Source organism: Aquarana catesbeiana, linkage group LG05, assembly GCF_042186555.1.
Source record: "Aquarana catesbeiana isolate 2022-GZ linkage group LG05, ASM4218655v1, whole genome shotgun sequence".
Classification (NCBI taxonomy): Eukaryota; Metazoa; Chordata; class Amphibia; order Anura; family Ranidae; genus Aquarana; species Aquarana catesbeiana.
The window spans coordinates 119776448-119798571 of NC_133328.1; the positions used below are offsets into that span (position 1 = coordinate 119776448).

Sequence of the window (22124 nt, forward strand, 5' to 3'; positions counted from 1 at the left end):
AGTGGACAACTGTACTGAACAGCATTGTCCCCCTAGAAAAGAGTATGTTTGGACCACATAACACCTTCCTCTTCTCAATAAAAGGGGTGGTGTTTTGTAGTTCACCGAGATTGCAGGGAACCATGCTAACTGATAACAGTCCAGAGAGCACAGTTACCAGCCCACAAGGTTTCGGTCAGGAAGAACAGATATTTAAAAAAAATTGCACTTGTCAAACAGATGTAAAAAAAAAACTAAAAGTCTTTTATTAGTATATTTAACAGAATAAAAGATCAAATAGGAGAAAAAGTGTATGTAAACAATACCTTAATAGAGAAAAAAAAAAAAAACAGGCACAAACAAAAAGACTTTACCCTTACATATTTATTACTACATTCTGTGTTTTGCCTGAAGGCAACATCGGACATTTTTAAAGCTTATATGCAAAAATCAAAATGTTTTAACTCACATTCATCTTTCATATAATAAGGCCTCATGCACACTGGACATTTTTACAGCTGCTGTTTTTGGCTTCAGACAGTTTTTTCTACAGTCAAACTCCCCAGAAGTTTATCCTATGTGTTCATGCACACACAGGCTGTTATCAACTGTTTTTGGCTAGGGCATTTTTTTGGCTGTAAAAAAAACCCAAAACTAGTGGGTTCTGAGAGGAGTTTTTCAGCTGTAAAAACGCTCTAACGTCAAAAAACGCAGATAAATGCTCAAAATAGCGGCTCACCAGCTTTTAATGTTTTTGATCTCATTGAAAAAAAAACGCTTAGAAATGCTAACCTTGAAAAACGATATTGCAAAAACGCTGAAAATGTTTGAAAAACTCACTGCAAAGCTATTGGCGTTTTTATAATGTCATTATAACGTCCAGTGTGCAAGAGGCCTAAAGAGCAAATTAAGTGCTGTCTTTCATCTACTCCATTGGAAGCTTCAAGTGCAAGGCAGTTCTCAGAATTTTAAATAAAACCCAGTTTATCAATATTTGGTGTAGCGTATAATAAAATGTTTACAAATCAGACTTAAACAGATAATAAATCTGAACTCTGGGCAAAGTTTATAATGTTAGTGTAAGGCTGAGTTTAGACATGTGGTTGGGGAGCAGGTATATGTGGGGCTGAGCTGCATTTTTAGACCGCCCTTCGCCCCCTCTTAGGCGCCAAATGGCAGTGAAAGGGGGTGTTTACATCTCATGGTTGTGATGTTTTGCACCCACAGCAAAAATGATCCACCATGTCATGTCTGGTGGGCAACAAGCCTTTGATTGCGACCCATTCATGTGAACAGGGAAGCAGTGCGAACAACCTGTAACCCTTTGCAATGCATGCAGTTGGTGCGTCCGTCTGCAAAAATTGGGTAAAACAGGCCTAGGGTCACATTTCCTTCTCACCACCTGTCAATCGCCTCACTGGGAAGAGGGAAGAAAAGCTGCTGCAGATGGGGATGAGCCATTGCTGAATCGAGACTAGAGAAGACTCAAAGTGGGGGGTTTATGCGGCTATTAAAAGGTTTTTTGCCTTTATGCAGACAATGCATTAAGGTAAAGAAAAACGTATTTTGCCTTTAGAACCACTTTAATATGTATACTAGACTGCACAGTACACTAGAGTAATACAGATTTAAAGGGGTTGCAAACCTTAGACATGAAATATGAACAAAGCATATCCCTATATATTGTGTACTATTAAAAGCATGTAGTGTCATTCCTGCCTGCTGTTTTGTTTTGCTATCAGCATGAATTAATTCTGACAAGTTTTCCTGACACCAAGAGAAAAATGTGACGGGGAGGGACCTCCAGCTGATTGACAGCCTCAGCTCTGTTCCTGTGTGAAGGGGGCATGTTTCTTGCCTCCAATCAGCTCACTGAGCTTGGCAGAGTAACTCCAGCTCTTCACCTCCGTTTTTATTCAACTTATATAGGAGGATTCGTTTCCCCTCGGCATATCAACTGACGCCAGTTACTTCACTAGGTAAATGTACAAGTTTACAACCACTTTAAAGCAAAGAAGCTAATGAAAGATAACTTTTAAATGGTGGATGACTGTACTTCTCATACTGGTTTAGGCTTTGTTAAAGAAAAAGGAATTTTAATCACTCATACTATCAAAACACAACATTTTTATTATCACTTTAAATCTCCTCTTTCCTTAGCTGGCCCTCCTCCCTCCAAGTCTTTAGACATACTGTGTAAGCATAATCTTGGCATACAACATGTTGCTAATAAAATGTTCTTGTACCAAAGCATTTGTGACGCCATCAGAACACCTACACTTACCACCCACTGTAACCCAGGATATGCCAATGTTACAAGTGAGCACACAATGTCATCCCATTTTTACTGCTGCTTAAAGGGCAATTCCAGTCAAACTGTTACATTCGCAGTGCTGCTGTGCCGTATAAATAGCTTAACAATATATTTCAGATCCTTCAGCTCTGCACCACTAGAGACTAACCACACTGATGATATATTCTCTCTCTCCCCCCTGTATTCTTACCTTGACAGGCACCCAGAGCAGGAGTCTCCAAACTTTCTAAACAAAGGGCCAGTTTACTGTCCTTCAGAATTTACGAGGGCCTGGAATGTGGCCAATTGGAGTAGAAAATGCCCCAGTGTCAGTGGATATAGACAATGTCTCAGGCTTGGTGGTCAGTGGGAATAAAAAAAATATATAGAACCTGGTCAGCAGGAGGAGGAGGAATGGCGCCACGTCGGTGGAAGGCTCAGCGCCCCATCATTGGCGTCGGTGGAAGGCTCAGCGCCCCATCATTGGCGTCGGTGGAAGGCTCAGCGCCCCATCATTGGCGTCGGTGGAAGGCTCAGCGCCCCATCATTGGCGTCGGTGGAAGGCTCAGCGCCCCATCATTGGCGTCGGTGGAAGGCTCAGTGCCCCATCATTGGCGTCGGTGGAAGGCTCAGCGCCCCATCATTGGCGTCGGTGGAAGGCTCAGCGCCCCATCATTGGCGTCGGTGGGGGGGACCCATTGTTGTGGCAGTGGAAGGAAAAATGCCCCACCATTGGTGTCAGTGGAGGGAATAGTGCCTCCTGTCTGTGTCAGTAACAGTGCCCCAATGGCCAAATACAGGCAAGCAAAGGGCTGCATTCGGCCCACTGGCCACAGTTTGGAGACCACTGCTCCAAAGCAAGTCTGATTTCAGTTGATGTGTGGAACCTCAACATGAGGGAAGATGCAACACAATCTGAACCGACAAATGAACCTCATGATTTTTGGAGGAATTGTACTAAAAAGTGTGCAAAGATAGACAAATTGATATTTGGATTTCAGAAACAGTCAGGTTTTTACTGGCGTCTGTGGTCCTGTTAGAGAAAGCTCTTATTTGCTGCCCCACTGACAGGTCACTGTTGAGAAGAAAGTGAGGACTTTGTGACCCCCCCCCACCATTCAAACAGGGAACTTATATCTTTTGTTGCTGTAAGTGTCCAGTTAAAGATGTCCCCTCAGTTCCTGTCCTGATGAAAACAGACACCAAGTCAGGAAGTGAGTAAAACTCCCCAGTAGAGCCAAGGATGTCAATAAAGACCTAAAGACCTATGAGATATTCTAGTCCTTCCCATCTCTTTCCAAAACCTTTAAAAAAGGCTTTGGCCTTAATTACCTTTAATTATGTAGCTGCAAGACCAGTTTTTCTATTTTTCACACAGACACTATTATGTACATTACAGACTTGGAACATTTCTAATCAAAAGCCTAAAAATAAGAGGCTCTAGAAAATATGGTAGTCCTGTTCATCTTCATAATATAACCCTGTATTTATTGCAACTCCTTAAGGCTTGAAACTGAATTTTAAGAACTCAAAAAAATGTATTGAAAAAATAACATATGGTAGTTCCGATTTTTTTTATTACAGTAAGAGCCAGTTCACACAATCGTCTGACTTTGAAGCCGCCCCGTACAGCGAGACTTCAGCTCGGCTTGCATAACGACTTCTGTATAGAAATCAATGCAAGCCGCTCCGAAGTCGCCCCAAAGTAGTACAGGAATCTTTTCCTAAGTGGGAGCGACTTGAGTCGCTCCTATTAGAACGGTTCCATTGTATAGAATGGAGCGCGACTTGTCAGGTGGCTAAGTTGCCTGACAAGTCGCCCCTATGTGAACCGGGTCTAAAAATGGTGCAAAGTTATTTTTATAAAACAAACAATATACCTTTAAATTGCAACACAATATAAAAGATGAGACTAAATTGAGTTAGTATATAACAAAATGTATCCATCCTCAAAATCCTGTGCTCCTGAGAAACCGAGAATACTAAAAATTGTAAAACAGGCTATGCACTGAAAAACAAAACAAAAAAAAAACCTTTGTAGCATTTTGCTTTAGCGTAAAAGTGAAAAAATAAAATCTTTATGCTCCAAAAATAATCTATACACATTCACTACTTCATGGCCCTCTAATCTATTCTTCATAGGAGTTTCCTGCTGTGTTTTTCTGCCTCCTTGTAATGTCCTCTGTGAGCTCCAGAACCTCTCCTCTTCACCCTCACTTCCGTAAGGTAATTTGTCACTTCAAGTTATTTGTAGAAGGCCGAGAACAATAGAAGGTACGTGAATAGATTTCTTTTTTTTTTAACCAAGTTTAGTGTCATTTTAAACCCAAATGGTAGCCCAATGACTTCAGTCCACAGAGATCAGAGATGGAGAATCCCCAATCTGCTGCTTTCCAGACAACTGCCACTGGGATACTGAAGCTCCGGACTTGGAAGTGCTCAGAGCTAAGAGAGACGGGAGTCGCCAATCTCCCACTGCTTTGCAACCTGAATCCACCTTTAGTGGTCCCAGTTTAACAGCCAATCAAATCACTTCTTCCAAGAAGAGGAAAGCTGGCTGATTTATTTTAAAACAACTGCTACTTTGCAGCTGTAAACTTGTTTTAACCCTTGATAACCAATCTCTATAGTATACTGTATTTCCTTGGCAGCCAAAGGCTGTGTTTCTATGTCTCCCCCCCCCCCCCCCTTCAATGCCTTGCATTATAGCCAAGGCATAATTTATCCCTAATGTTGCGCTTGGCAGACAGTACCGCCCACCAACTGTGACCTAGTCAACTAAATGGGGCCACCGTACAACTGTGCTGTGCAATGGATGGAGTTATGAGCGATAGTGCAAGCTTTAGTGGGCTAAAACAGGCAATCCAAACTAAAAGTTAAGGAGTAAATTATCTCTTCCATATTGAACGTAACAGCTTGATAAAGGATCTCCGCTTACAGTTTGAAACCAACAGGGGTAAGCAAGACCTGATATTTTCAGCTTGATATCACCTTGTTACCTTTATACCTTTGTTAATTACCTAGGCAACATAATGGCTCCTCACCGCCTGTCAAATGTCTCCTGAACAGTGATCTACCACTGATTGCTTTTCAGCAGCCACAAGTGTAAACAAGCACCAATGGGTTAAAGAAGAAATGGAGGCGGTCAATATTGACTAAAAATGCTACTTCCCTGGTTGTCATGCAAACCCAAAAGCTTTATTATTTAAAGCCACTAGCTCAGAACAAGAATTGTACTAGTTTAACCTCTTGACGCCTACTGTACGCAAATATGGAGCCACTCGACGGGTAGTCATTAACGCAAGCGGCCGCATATATGCTCCCCACAAAACAAGTTACCGTGCTGAGAGCACGCTCCCAGCGCAGGAGGGCATCCGTAAGTTCCCGATGCATACTTGCCAATACAGCCAATCACAGCGGTCACATGACCCGAATGCCCGCCTCCACTTCCGAGCTTTTAGAACTCTTTAAGGGCCCGGAGGCGGTCGGCGTGATGGGTTACATTTTTTACTCCACTTTCTTCAAAATGTGTGACTGAAAAACTCTGAAGCCAAAGCTTTGGTACATAGCATGTTTGAAAGAAGGTCAGCCATGACCTGCGTACTTCCTTCTGGACATGTTCCCTTTAATATTCTAGTTTAAGGACTCTCATTGTGTAATAAGTACCATTACAAATTCAAGCATTACCTGCTGTCTGACTAAGAAAAAGCTGATCTGTTAAGCTTGGAATGGGTTAGCGCTTCTTAATATTATTTCCATAAATTAAAGTCCAGTGCTATACACAAAAATGTCTGATCAAACAAGAAATTCTTAACACCTGAAAAATTTCCTTAAAGAGCTTACAGCTACTACTGACACCTGTAGTTTTCCTTGATAATATGAAGCAATTTTTATGTTGGCATTTGCTTTACCCTAATGAAATAAAGCAATACTGCAGCTCCCTTTAATAGAAAGGTATACTGCATAAACAAAATGGAGAAAAATCCTTCCCTGTACAGAGCGACCTAACATTGGCTCGGATCTCCTTCACTAATGTCATAATAGCCTGTTCAGCTCTGCTGCGTTCAGAAATTGCTAAATATGTATATGGTCTATGTCAACTGCGGTCACAGTGTCCTCATATACACCAGGAGTTGATCACATGTTGAACATTCACGTGCTTATGTCACAGGGACATAACACTGAATGACAGCTTTATTTATGACATAACAGACAGCATGTAAAATACCAAGTGTTTAAAACACCTGGCCTCTGGAGTGCTCCCAGCTACCTTGCCTGGTGACCTTTCTACATATCATCTATCCTTACCCAATGCTGACAATTTACTCTGCACCTTACTACAGTTATTTTCTTTCCAATGTTGCTTTGCTCTCTTGGCATACTTCCCGATACCCGGTCGAAATAGATAATATGGGGGCAAACTGACTTGACACAATCCACAAATAACTGACCAAGTAACTCCCCAAAAAGATGCAGGCATGGAATTATACATGTTCTAATGGAGGCTTAAAACAAGGAAATTGTTCTGGTCTCTTACAGGTCCTCACCTCTGATCCCTGAAGGCTGTAACAAATGGAATTAGGGCAGCACAGCTGGGGAATGGCATAAACTAAGAATAATTTATGTAGTTCAAGCGAAATATCCCAACTCAAACACATTAAAGCTGGCTTAACCTTCGCAACATTTCCAGAATGCGCCCCTTCCTGACTAACGACACAACAACTTATTCACTCCTTGGTTATTTCCCGCCTTGACTACTGCAACTCTCTCCTCACTGGACTACCCCTTACACAGGCTATCCCCCCCCCCCCCCCTTCAGTCTATTATGAATGTTGCTGCTAGACTCATACACCTCACTAACCGATCTGACACTGCTGCTCCTCTCTGCCAATCCCTTATCTGGTTTCCACTACCCCCACCGTATAAAATTAAAAAAATACTAACCACAACATACAAAGCCACCACAGGTACATCACCAACCTCATCTACAGATCACCCAAATCGTCCTCTCCGCTCCTCCCAGGACCTCCTGCTCTCTAGCTCCCTTATTACCTCCTCCCATGCTCGCCTCTAGGACTTCTCCAGAGCCACGCCCATCCTCTGGAACTCCCTGCCCCAGTATGTCCGGTCAGCCTCTACCCTGTCCACCTTTGGGAGATCCCTGAATAAGTGAGTTTTCAGGGAAGCCAATCCCACACCCACCTAAGAACCGTACCTGAGCCACCACCATCAGACCATCCCCCACAGCTAATTACCTTTGGAACCACCTCCCCCTTCCTTTAGAATGTAAGCTTCACGAGCAGGGCCCTCCTGTCCCCTCTCTATTGAACTGTATTGTAATTGTGCTGTCCCCCCCCCTCTACATTGTAAAATGCGCTTTACAAACTGTTGGTGCTATATAAATCCTGAATACTAATAATACATTATAATACCGGGGAAGCACACTCCCAGCCTAGAATTAGTAGATACCACCATTTGATATATCAATACAATTCTGCAGACACAAGTCTGTGTATATGGAAAGCTCTTGTCCCCTAGAACTTGATAACAAGAAACTGCTCAGGAGTGTGCCCTCGTGTGGGCTCCCGTGGCTCACAGCTTGCTATGGGGGCATATTAGGGAGAGAAGGAGCAGAGAGCGCTGGTAGGGGACAACAGGAAAAGGAGGTGTGGCCTGCTCTGTACAATATGCTTGCACAGAGCAGGCAAGTATAAACCTCTTATTTTAGCTTAAAAAAAAATAGGATTTTTTTCTACAGCTTACCTGTAAAATCCTTTTCTTAGGAGTACATCACGGGACACAGAGCAGTCATTACTATATGGGTTATATGCCACCTACTGGTGAATGGACACTGGTAAATCAATCAAACAAGAAGTCCTCCCCTGTGATGTACTCCAAGAGGAGGATTTTACAGGTAAGCTGTAGAAAAAATTCTATATTCTTTATCGTGCATCACGGGACACAGAGCAGTCATTACTATATGTGACATCCCCAAGCAATGCCCCTGAGGGGAGGGAGACACCATCGCAGAAACTGCCACTATTACTGTTTGAAATACGCTAAGAGCAAAGGCAGTCTCCTCCATGTTCTTGACATCCACCTGGTAAAAACTCTGTGGATGTATAAACTTAAAGACCAAAATAGCGGTCTTGAACACCTGGACCACTGACACCTGATGGTGGATGGCCCAAGATACTCCCACACACCTGGTAGAGAATCTCTCCCCAGAAAAAAATGGGATTTTGCTCATTAAAATCATAGGCATCATTGATAAACTGGCAGATCCACTGCTAAACATTCGACCAGGATGCCGCCTGCCCTTCCTGGGCTCTTCTGGCTGCACAAATCAGGATTCCGGACCTGTGCCAACAACTCAAGTAGACTCTGAGCATCTGAACTACCTCTAGAGTAGGTAGCGATCTTTCTCCTGCCAACTGTGGATTAGAGGAAAAATAAAAAAGCAAGACACTGTCCTGATTCAATTGAAAACTAGAAACCACTCTAGGCAATAGAGATGGATTAGGACGCAACATCACCTTATGATGTGTGACCAAGAACGAGTCCTTGCATGAAAGAGCCGCCAGCTCTGACACTCCACTTAGTGAAGTAGTAACAACCAAAGACATAAGGGACTAACAGTCTCTCAATTGGTTAAAAAAATGGCCTCTGCAAAGACAGCCAAAAGCGAATCCCAGTCCCAAGGACACAAGAGTGGCCGGACATGTGGGACTATGTAAATACGAATGTAGCTACAAGTGGATAATATCACTATATATATATATATATATATATATATATATATATATATATATATATATATATATATATATATATATATATATGTGACTAGACAAATTGCATTTGGTGAAAAAACAAATCATATATAGTGAAAATTATAAATAAAAATGTAGTGTTTCTGATTAGAAACAGAGACTATGAGCAATCAAAAAAATATAAATACCTCAACATATTACAATGTGAATAAGCATATTACCAATGTGAATAAACATTGAAATAAGTTCAGGATGGATATAAACGTTCCTTCAGACAAAAACCCAATAAGCAATGATGGCAGACATCCAGCTCCTCATCCAAGGGATTGCATACAGTCACCTTAAATGCTGCAGTAGATACAAGAGGATGGGATGAAGCTTGGGCTGCTATCACTAGGATATAACCTTGGGAGCCACGGGCATCATATTCCACCCAAAAGACAAAATAGGATATGGTGTAATACTGTGGGGTAAGGGATCAAATGCGCATAATAGCACTACTCACAAAATGAAGATTGCAAAACAGGCATTCAGAGTTGGTCCGTGACCGCCGCTATGTTAGCGTGCACTCCACCGACAGCAGGAAACAGCGTCACTGGTTGCACACGCGAGCTGGATGTTGCGTCGACGCGTTTCGCCCCTCCTCCAGGGCGTCATCAAAGACATAACATCCAGGCCACACAAGGTCGATTTTATGTACAGCGTCAGGTAAGACTCCTCCCGAAGAAGAAGTGACAGCCAATCAAGGCTAGTGGGTATTACCCACCTCTTCCTGATTCATCATATCCTGTTGCAACTTCAACAAGCTTTACTACATAAACAACAAGAACACAACATTCCTGTCATGTAAACGTATACAAACATTTGTATTGCATACATATGTAAACATATAGGGTATTACTATATCTCGATGGAATGCCTGAGAAAATATATATAAAAATAGACGTACATAATGAATTACTTAAATAACATTATTCCTAAAATTCCAAAAAACGGCATATATATGCGCCTAACAGAAAAAAATATTTAATTTTATTAAAAATGTTTCTCTAAAAATAATTTGATAAAAGCAAATAAAAATAAAAGATAATGTAAATAAAAATAAATGTAAGTAAAAATAAAAATGAAATAAAAATAAAATAAAAAATTAAAATAAAAATAAAAATGAAAAATAAAAATATCAACAAAATTAAATCAAATTTGATTTAATTTAATTTTGATTTAATTTTGTTGATATTTTTATTTTTCATTTTCATTTTTATCTTAAATTTTTTTTATTTTATTTTTATTTACATTTATTTGTATTTACATTTGTATTTCGCAAAAGATGTGGGAGAAGTGGAAACAGAGGGAAAGCATCAAATAAGGGAGGAGAACTGGTCCCTAAGGTGTTACCAGTGCATTTGCCCCTATTGCCGGTGGGACTTTCGTCCCAGACACAACCTGTTCCCACTTGTTGTGGAACTTGTAAAATAGTAGATCCACCTGCATAGTTCCCCCTGCAATTATTCTATACCTAGAGTATGTACTAGTGATAGAGACAGCAATTGTACTGTCTCAGACAGAATGTGGTTCACCTTCTTGAGCCGCATGACTCCTGGTGGCTGATATATATGCCTGTAGAGACATTTCCGGATTATCACCTACAACTTGTTTGTCCCAACATCCAGAGCAAGGCATACTGGCCAAAAATCCAAAATATTGATGGGCAGCATTTTCTCCTGTGGAGACCAAGTCCACTGAACTATAACCACTTTCAAACCAACTGGAGAAGCTGGCATCAGTGGTTATCTTGCCCATCCCTTCTCCAGATCTTGAACCATGAACCACCAATTTTAGCTCTGCAATACCCCAGGAACAGAGCCCCCTGGCAATCCAATGCCTGGATCTTCATGTTCCAGACAGAGAGAACGATCTTCTACCAAAGACCTGGAGTAGGACTGTACGTAGGGAACTTGCCTTGACCTAGATACATTTCTACAGGTGGAAGTTGTATCAAAGGAAAATCTGGAAAAGACTGCTTCCTGAACAAAGATTGTTAAGGTAAACAGATTGGCACATCTGCGTTTTCAGCAAGACCAGTACTGGGCTGGGAGCTTTTTGAACCCTCGGAGCTGTGGCCAGCCCGAAGAGCAGAGTCACAAAAACAAAAAAAGACGAATTTGCACTGCAATTTGCAAAAAAAAAAAAACCCTTGATGAGCCTGGAAAAAAAAACGGCACATGAAGATATGCGTCATTGATGACTATGGAGCCTGAAATCTACCTCTCGTAGAGACTTCAACACTAAATGGACAGAGCCTAATCAGGAGGATGTCCAGCGGCTTAAGATCTAAGCTAGATCTTATGTCCCCATTTGGTTTTGGGACCGATACCAGATGAGGTTTTTTAAAATTTTTTTTTAATAATGAACCCATACCTTCTGCACCAAGAGTCAAATGCAAGGCAAAAGACTGACGACTCTGTGGCAGACCTTGAAGGCCAAAAGAGGCGTACCCAACCTATCAAGTTTTTGCTGGCTAAAGATGGGAGCAAAACCACCTCAGAGACTGCCCTAAGATCTTCTGGCCTGAGATACTCTCAAACACAACAGCCTCAGATGCCTCCCTCACACAGGTGGGGAAAAGCTCACAGCATCTGGTATTCCCAGGCAGTCTCACATCCATATACTAACCAGGCTTGATCCTGCTTAGGCTTCGATCAACAGAGATCAGGCATGATAAAGGTGATGCAGCCGCAGTTCATCTGATAAAAAATGAATGTATGAAAATCTGCAATGCCAAACACCACAGTGGCTCAGAAGCCTCTGACACCACTGGGGGATGTGGCCACCACCAGATCACTGAACCTGAGAGCGGTGCACCTGCCTCCCATGGCTGACTCTCCTTTCTGGAACCATTTAACTGGTATAACAGGTAAATAACGTAGCATCTAAATTAGCCAACCTAATACAGTCCTCCAAGGACGCAGGCCTAAAAAAAATGCTGGTTTACTGCTATGCAACCTCTTATGTATGCAAGTAAGCAGGTACCCAGGCATGCCGTTATGTAGGTATCCAAGTTATGCAAACATGCAGGTATACAAATATTCTTGCCATTCATGCATTTATATATGCAGCTCAAGGCAAAAAAGCACACATGCATGTAGTCTCAGGCAAATAAGCCCACATGCATGTAGTCCCAGGCAAAAAAGCCCATATGCATGTAGTCCCAGGCAAATAAGCCCATATGCATGTAGTCCCAGGTAAATAAGCACATATGCATGTGGTCCCAGGCAAATACTGTAAGCACACATGTATACAGCTTAATGTAAATAAGAACATATGTATGCAGTACAAATGAAAACATGCCAGTATGCATTTAACCACTTCAATACCAGGCACTTAGACACCTTCCCGCCCAAGCCAATTTTCAGCTTTCAGCGCTGTCGCAATTTGAATGACAATTGCATGGTCATGCTACACCCAAACTAATTTTTTATCATTTTGTTCCCACAAATAGAGCTTTCTTGTGGAGGTATTTGATCACCTCTGCAATTTTTATTTTTTGCGCAACAAATAAAAAAAGACCGAAAAGTTTTTTTTAGTTTCTTTTACATTTTTTTATAAATAAGTAAGTTTTCTTTTTCAATGATATGGCTGCACTGACAGGCACTGATGAGGTGGCACCGATGGGCACTGATGATGGGAACTGATAGGTGGCACTGGTATGCGGCACTGATGTGCACTCATAGGCGGCACTGATGGGTGGCATTGCTGGGCATTACTCAATTCATCTATTACTCTATGGTGCCAGTCAGTGCTCATTTGTGGGCACTGATTGGCACAGATTGGGCACATGTGGATGGCCATGGGGGATGTACCTGGCCATCCACATGTTGGGGGCTTCCCTGGTGGTCCTGGCAGCTTCCCTGGTGGTCCAGTGTGGACATCCGAGGAGGGGCTGCGCTGATAATCAGTGCAGACCCCCCCCCTGTCAGGAGAGCCGCCAATCGGCTCTCCTCTACTCGCATCTGTCAACGGCTTTTCCTGTTTACATCGTGATCAGACTGACACACCACCAACTGCCGCTGTTATCATGCAGGGCGTCATAGGACGCCCAGTCAGGATAACTGAAGTGGTTAAGCAATATGCATCTATGGAAGCATGTGCTTATGCGATGATGCGTTTAGGCAAAAAACATGAATGTGTAAACACGCATTTATGCGCCCATGGAAACATGCATTTACGCAATAAACAAGCATGCGTTTATGCAACATATATTACGCAACACGTATCTATGCAAACATGTCTCTTTATGCAACCCTGTATCAACATGTTTCATGTATCTTTATGCAAACATTTATAACCATGTATCTTTATGCAAAAACATGAATTTTTATACAAACATGTTTTAGCAACCGTGCATTTCAGCAACTGTGCGTTTTAGCTAGTTTGCAAGCATGCACCTGCTTAACTGCACTTGGCTCCATACTAGTCCTGCAGGATTTAACCAATCACATACGCATCCAATGCAGCCTCTATGTTGTTTCAGAACAGCAAAAAAAATTAAAAATTAGCTTCTACAGACCAAACGCACACTATACTGGAGATACAACTCCTTAAAATGCACCAATGGTCAAGTTTTTCCAAACATGTATATTTAAACATGCATTTTAGCAACAAGTTTGCAAGCATGTATACTACGCTAGACCTGTCTACCAAGCAGTCAACACTTTAACCCCTTCAGATACGCACTATAGCCGAATGACGGCTACAGCGTGGATCTACTTTGCCGGGAGGCCAGCAACAGACGTCCTCCCATTTGCACGCTCCCCGCGCGCGCTGTGATCACCGGGTCAATGAGAGTCGGGTGATCACAGATCGGAGTAAGGGGTTGATCCCGGCCCCTTAACAAGTGATCAGCTGTCAGCCAATGACAGCTGATCACGTGCTGTAAGCAGAAGATCGGTAATCTTTGTTTTTTTCTTCTCACCTGCCAGTGCCATGAATCAGTGCCCACAGTGCCACGAATCCGTGCCCACCAGTACATAAAAGTGCCAGCAATCAGTGCCACCTATCATTGCCCACCAGTGATGCCAATCAGTGTCACCTACTAGTGCCGATCAGTGCTCATCACTGCCAGCTATCAGTGCCACCTATCAATGCCCATCAGTGCCACCTCTCAGTGCCCAATGCCACCTATCAGTGCCGCCTTATCAGTGCCCATCAATGCAGCCTATCGGTGCTCACCAGTGTAGCCTCATCAGCGTACATCAATGAAGGAGAAAAATTACCTGTTTGCAAAATTTATTAACAAAATATAAAACAGCTTTGTATTTTTTTTTTTTAATTCAGTCTTTTTTTTTTTTTTTAACATGACCGCGTGTTGTATGACCGCGCAATTGTCATTCAAATAGTGAAAGTTTAGGTGCCCAGTAAGCAAGTGGTTAAAGTGAACTGCTAACCATCTAGGGGTGTATCTACTTGTGTCCCCCCGCATAAGCAGTAAATATGCAGCATATAATCATGACTTGTCTGTCCCACAGTTCTCCCATAGTAAGTACTCACACTTTGTTAGTATCCATGGGCTGCTGCTTTGTCTCCAGAGGCCCTGCTAAACCTGTTGCCACATGGCATAATGGCCGCCCTTCCACTTCCTGCCTATGCCTAAAAATAGGCCATACTGCACCCTCTAGTGGCTGGAGGAGAAACCACAGCCCACATGACTAAGAAGTACATAGCATGATTAAACAGCACACTGCTCCCAGTGGCCACCGGGAGAACAGACAGACAGTCAGATCTCTCTCTTTTTTTATTTTAAAAAGAGAAACTGCAAAAATGCAGACTTACCATTCCTGCTGCAGGACTCTGAACATAACAGGAGTCCAATCTTCACCCATCATTGCGAACGTTGTCATAAAAGGCCTTCAGTGACTGGGTCCCCCTTAATCTGGGGTCCACTCCCCTGGACCTGTATAGCACCCTGCAGGAAAGCACCTTGGTCAGAACACACACTGCACAGGGTTCCATTACACAAGGTCCAGCGCCATAAGGCTGCATTACAGGCAAAACCTCAAGGAATCTTCTCTCCTTCCAATGAAGCTTGGGTAACATGCATTTTTGCTGATAGCCTTTTTAAATGGATCCGATTGAAGTCCATGATTCTTAATAGAACCGTCCAGACCTCCAAGTATGCTCCTTGCACATGTCACATCAGTGACCATCCACCTAACAGACACTTGGGAAAAAACGGGAGGTACTTCCTGTGTAGGAGTTGTTATATAGGGGAGGACTTCTTGTTTGATTGATTTACCAGTGTCCATTCACCAGTAGGTGGCATATAACCCATATAGTAATGACTGCTCTGTGTTCCATGATGTAATAAAGAAATAAGCCTCTAGTATCACGTTCAACTTGTGCTCCAGCTAATTTAATGTAGCACCTTTTCATGGATTCCCCCTCGCATAATCATGTTATATACTGCACTAGAAAGCATAACATGCAGTATATGTTTGGTAGGGGCCCTGGTCAAAGCCTACCATGTAGCCCCAACTTGCATAACTATGCCATTGCTCCTTAGGTCCCATTAACATTAGTGAATCAAAATAGTACACAGATCAGGAATTTTAAAATTCCCCTTTGACTTTTCTAGCTCCTTTCACTAATTGACATTTTCAGAAGGAAGTAAGCAATAAAACCCCCCATCTTTCTCAGAGCACAGATTTCAGTATTCTTACATGAATCTGTGTGTGCTTTGTGCATTTCTTTTAGATCTGTGCAGTAATCCAGCTTAAGACTTTGCCTCTGTACAGGAGCTTCCTGTAATGAAGACTGGTCACTGCTGCTCTCTCAACTTTTGCAGGGTCTTGTCTTTGTCCCCTCCTGTATTTTTCTTAAGTGGTGGAGCTTGCAGAGTCCCTGTCACAGCTATGCACAGCACAATGATGATGTCATGGATACTTTTACAAGGTCATATCTGGGGCTTGCAAAGGCACTCTGTGGACACAAAGTGGATATACATCTCCCTTGTGGCGATTGAGGAATATACTTTGAGTGTTTACCTGGAGTTTAGCTTATCATATCCTTAAAGCTGCATTTTTCTGCACACTATCACACGTGTATGGTGTGAAAATGGCACACAGAAATTGTTTTCTGTGGTTCCTGTTCATATCATACATGTGTGGTGGTGTGTAGAAAAATGCATCCTAAAACAGACACCGTGTGATTGTACGTTTTTGCACAGAGCAGCCCTGAACCTCCTCTTCTGGGGTCCCTGCTAGCGTTCTTGGCTCCTGCTTTTTTCCATGTACCCCCTTAGCAAGCCACATGCTATGGGGGCACACATGCAGGCTCGATCCCATGACAGGCTGTGTGCATCTATTGACACATACAGCACAGCTTGGCCCTGCCCACTCCTCACAATGTTTGACAGCAGCAGGAGCCAATGGCTTCCACTGCTCTGTGTAGTGTAGCATACCTAAAAAAATTATATTTATTAAAAATATATATATCACATACATACATATACACACATACACTGCCTTGCAAAAGTATTTACCCCCTTCACATTTTTCGTGTTTTGTTGCCTCACAACCTGGAATTAACATGGATTGTTTGAGGATTTGCATCATTTAATTTACAGAACATGCCCACAACTTCGAACAGGTTTTTTTTTCATTTTATTGTGAAGCCAACAACAAATAGGACAAAATAACAGAAAAAGTCATGTGAAAAAGAGGGGATAGGTATAGCGCTGCTCTTATTAAGAGGTGACCTACAACCTCTAAATACTTGAAGGGTTTGTGTCACGGGTGCATTTAGTGCAAAAAGTGACAAAAAAAGTGCAGAAAATAAATTTGTATATTCACAAAAATCCTACTGTGTAAACTACCTAACCGCTTATATATAATGCATATTGTTATGTTCAAACAAAAACACAATCCTGTGCAAAACCTGCAATTCAAAGTGACATTTCTGTGCAAAAAAATCCAACATATATGACTGGTGTATATTGTTGCCGTGAAACTGGGTTCAGAAATATGCATATACTGTCCTTAAACCCTGGTGTATAAAAAAGTCCATTAAAGTGACAATGTGCTCCTTCAAATTGTTCTGTGCTTCTTGGAAAACCGTGCCCCATAAGAAAAGCACTCAATGCTATTATTCACCCCACAAGGAGGTATTTCACCTTCAACTTTGTGCAACCGGGTGTATGCAAGAGAAGTTTGGCCCAAAATCCGATGGATTTTGTTGTCGGAATGTCCAATCGTGTGTACAGGGCATTAGTCTTTAAGTGGTTAAATTACCCTTATTTGCAGACCAAGTTCATCTCTGATCTAAAAGAACCAAATGATAGCATTTCTCTTTATCGCTCAGCACAGAGCAATGTTGTGATAAATTTGGCAGGCTGCCTTTTTTTTTTTTTTGACAGCTGTCAGCAGTGAGCAGAGAACGGCTCTGCACTGAATTGTGGAAATGCCGGATTAAGATTGTGAGGAGGTTGAATCCAGAGCGTGATTATTTAACATTTACATATATATATATATCTTCCTTCCAGTCTGGATATAGATATCAGATCTTACAGCCACATGTTGTAACTAAAAAAAACAGGCGATACTAGCTCAGTTACAAAGCTGGAACATGGAACAGTTTATTTGAACACAGGCACACAGAAATATTCAAACTTCTCATCAGTAGACTGTCCAATCAGCAGGGAGAGCTGTTGGGGGAATTCTCCCCCCTCCCCTCTCACAAATAAACGACATAGACATATACATCCCATAATAGGTTGCTCACAAGGCACAGACAGACACAATAGAACAATGGGATACAACCACGCCTAACACATAGCAACCCCCACCCCACCTCAAACCATCTAGCAATGGTCTCTGATGAATAGTGGACTTTATCGTCATATATTCTTGAGATCAGACAGGCGTTCTCGGTCACCCTGTGCCCCTAATAGACACAGGGTGACTTACACATAAGAGGGGATGGGGGAGCTGAACAAGGAGCACCCAGTGCTCTCCAAGGTAACCTGGGTTCCACAAGCCCCCCCGCCCAAAGTGACTCCCATCACATACATACACACACACACCTTACCTTTTAGATGTTTCTAAAAAGGTGTCATGTCTGACCGCAAGCACCTCTTGGCTAGATCAGTGTGATCTCAATAGCTGGGTGGGGACTGGCTTAGTGCAGTTTTTTCTTTAACATACAAAAGAAGAATCCTAGCTCTCATCTTCCCCGCCCCATCATGACAAAGAACTAAGCTAGATATTTCCTTGCTGAAAATTCCAGAAAGGAACCTCTAAAAATGTTAGCTGCACTTCCTAACTTATGCTGTGTAAATGGGCACATGCAACAAATATAAAGTAGGTAGTATCCCAATTTGGCAGTACAAGAGGAAATACACTTTCAGTCTTGCATTCAGAATTAAAAATAAAATCTGTTTAACTGGAAAAAAAAAATTATGTAGCTTTTTTAGAACCATGTTTATTTAGTCAAACAATTTGAGATCACGCTGTGAGGGAAGGTTAAATATATGGCCAACTTGTTTAGAATACAGGGCCACTGGAAATGAATCAATTTTTTTCCCCATCTTTGGAATAGACTTAAGCAAGGACTGTTAAATTAGAGCAGTAGAAACACATCTTATAACAAATGTACTATGATTATATTATCACCTTGTATAATACAGGCACCATTGTTATTATCATCATCATTATGTAGCGGTCTCTGACTCACCAAATTGTCCATCGCATTTTACTAATAATTCCACAACTGCATAAGCAATGGCAGTAGGAGCAGGTATTTCCAGTACTGCATTTTCAGCCTTTGTAAAGTTTCCATTTTCTGCTACGGATACCTGTGAAAACATTCAGTGTTGTACATGGTCAGTGTTTTTTATTTATTTTATTTTTAACAAAACAGGTTTATACTTGCAGAGAGTGGCCCTATAGAAAGCTGCTTCCTTAGGGGGGGGGGGGGAACGACACTCGTGTGGGCTCACTCTCAAGCCCTGCTGTCTGCAACTTTAGGACTTTGGGATTCGGGCCCTGCTCCCTCGTTTCTGGCTTTGACAGCAGAGGAAGCCAGTGGCTCCCGCTGACTCAGCAAAGCCTGTAAGGCCATATGAGGGGAGAGAAGAGCTGTAGACAGGCACAGCACTGGATCGATTGAGAGCTCATTTAACCACTTGTCGCCAGTATAACGTACTTATACTGTGGCAAGGTGGCACCGGATCACGTACTAGGTATTTGATCCGACACTTCTGGGTCTGGGGCGCGCATGCAGCGACCCGCTCCCCCTGCGCTTAGAGACAATGGGAGCTGATCTGCAGGTACTGCGGAGTTCATGTCCACTGGCACCCGTCGATCATTAGGCAGAGCACCAGAAAGGCAATCTGCCTATGTAAACAATGCAGATTGTCGTTCTCTCAGTAGGGAAGGTATTGATCCTGTGTCCCTGTAAAGCAGGAACATGGACCCATGCCTTCCCCTAGTAAAAGCATCTCCCACACAGTGCACAAACATTGGCTAGGCACACAGTTAACCCTTTGTGTTTGCCCCTGATGTTCAACCCCTTCCCATCCAGTGTCATTAGTATGGTCACAGTGAATATTTTTAGCACTAATTACTATTAGTGTCACAGGTCCCCAAAAAAAGTGTCAAAATGTCCGCTGCAATATCACAGTCCCACTAAAAGTCACTGATTGCTGCCATTACTAGTAATAAAAAAAAATCCCATAGTTTGTAGACGTTAAAACTTCTGCGCAAACCAATCAAAATACACTTATTGGGATTTTTATTTACCATAAATACAGTCAGGTCCAAAAATATTGAGACATCGATACAATTCTAATCTTTTTGGCTCTGTACACCACCACAATGGATTTGAAATGAAACAAACAAGATGTGTTTTAACTGCAGACTTTCAGCTTTAATTTGAGGTTATTTACATCCAAATCAGGTGAACGGTGTAAATTACAACAGTTTGTATATGTGCCTCCCACTTTTTAAGGGACCAAAAGTAATGGGACAGATTAATCATCCATCAAATTTTCACTTTTTAATACTTGGTTGCAAATCCTTTGCAGTCAATTACAGCCTGAAGTCTGGAACACATAGACATCACCAGACGCTGGGTTTCATCCCTGTTCTGCCAGGCCTCTACTGCAACTGTCTTCAGTTCCTGCTTGTTCTTGGTTCATTTTCCCTTCAGTTTTGTCTTCAGCAAGTGAAATGCATGCTCAATCAGATTCAGGTCAGGTGATTGACTTGGCCATTGCATAACATTCCACTTCTTTCCCTTAAACTCTTTGGTTGCTTTCGCAGTATGCTTCGGGTCATTGTCCATCTGCACTGTGAAGCGCCGTCCAATGAGTTCTGAAGCATTTTGCTGAATATGAGCAGATAATATTGCCCAAAACACTTCAGATTTCATCCTGCTGCTTTTGTCAGCAGTCACATCAGCAATACAAGAGAACCAGTTCCATTGGCAGCCACACATGCCCACGCCATGACACTACCACCACCATGCTTCACTGATGAGGTGGTATGCTTTGGATCATGAGCAGTTCCTTTCCTTCTCCATACTCTTCTCTTCCCATCACTCTGGTACAAGTTGATCTTGGTCTCATCTGTTCATAGGATGTTGTTCCAGAACTGTGCAGGCTTTTTTAGATGTTGTTTGGCAAACTCTATTCTGGCCTTCCTGTTTTTGAGGCCCACTAATGGTTTACATCTTGTGGTGAACCCTCTGTATTCACTCTGGTGAAGTCTTTTCTTGATTGTTGACTTTGACACACATACACCTACCTCCTGAAGAGTGTTCTTGATCTGGCCAACTGTTGTGAAGGGTGTTTTCTTCACCAGGGAAAGAATTCTTCGGTCATCCACCACAGTTGTTTTCCGTGGTCTTCTGGGTCTTTTGGTGTTGCTGAGCTCACCGATGCAGTCTTTATTTTTAAGGATGTTCCAAACAGTTGATTTGGCCACACTTAATGTTTTTGCTATCTCTTTAATGGGTTTGTTTTGTTTTTTCAGCCTAATTATGGCTTGCTACACTGATAGTGACAGCTCTTTGGATCTCATATTGATAGTTGACAGCAACAGATTCCAAATGCAAATAGCACACATGAAATGAACTCTAGACCTTTTATCTGCTCCTTGTAAATGGGATAATGAGGGAATAACACACACCTGGCCATGGAACAGTTGAACAGCCAATTGCCCCATTACTTTTGGTCCCTTAAAAAGTGGGAGGCACATATACAAACTGTTGTAATTCCTACACCGTTCACCTGATTTGGATGTAAATACCCTCAAATTAAAGCTGAAAGTCTGCAATTAAAGCACATCATGTTTGTTTCATTTCAAATCCATAGTGGTGGTGTATAGAGCCAAAAAGATTAGAATTGTGTCGATGTCCCAATATTTATGGACCTGACTGTATGTAGCAGAATACATATTGGCCTAAATTGATTAATTTTTTTTTTTCATTGGATAGGTTTAACAGCAGAAAGTAAAAAGTATTGTTTTTTTTCAAAATTGTCAGTCATTTTTTTGTAAAAAATAAAAACCGCAGTGGTGATCAAATACCCTCAAAAGAAAGCTCTATTTGTGGGAAAAAAGGACATACATTTTATTTGGGTACAGTGTTGCATGACCGTGCAATTGTCAGTTAAAGTAGCGCACTGCCGTATCGCAAAATATATGGTCTGATCATGAAGGCAGGTAAATCTTCCGGAGGTCAAGTAAAATTTTTTTGTATTTGTAGCTGCTAACTTCGTTTTTTCTGAAGAAGCCTGGAGCTCCCCTTTAATGCAAGGAATGCATTAGGGTAAACAATGTTTAGGCTTATAACCACTTTATTTGAAGCAGTATTAAACCCAAAACCAACATTTTTTTTTTGTTTTTTTGGGATAAAGGTTTTGCATGAATAAAAATTAATAATTTTAATCCCCCCCGCTAGTGTTAAGTGGTTTTCTCATCCATGTATACTGATACATCCTGCTGGAGAATTTGAGTTGCGTAAAACAATGGACTTGCTGGCTGGATCACCAGAGGAAAATAGAAGCAAGCATAAAAAAGTAAACC

At 42.0% G+C, this 22124-nt stretch overlaps 1 protein-coding gene across 5 annotated transcripts in view; it reads right to left on the minus strand.

Annotated features, from left to right (window-relative positions):
- The window catches only part of GSDME (gasdermin E), a 502502-nt gene that overhangs the window by 317026 nt on the left and 163352 nt on the right, over positions 1-22124 (minus strand). For all 5 annotated transcript variants that reach the window (XM_073630124.1, XM_073630120.1, XM_073630121.1 and 2 more), the window contains one exon: positions 18772-18892. In XM_073630124.1, the coding sequence (XP_073486225.1) occupies positions 18772-18892 (121 nt within the window). The remainder of the gene's footprint in view (positions 1-18771; positions 18893-22124) is intronic.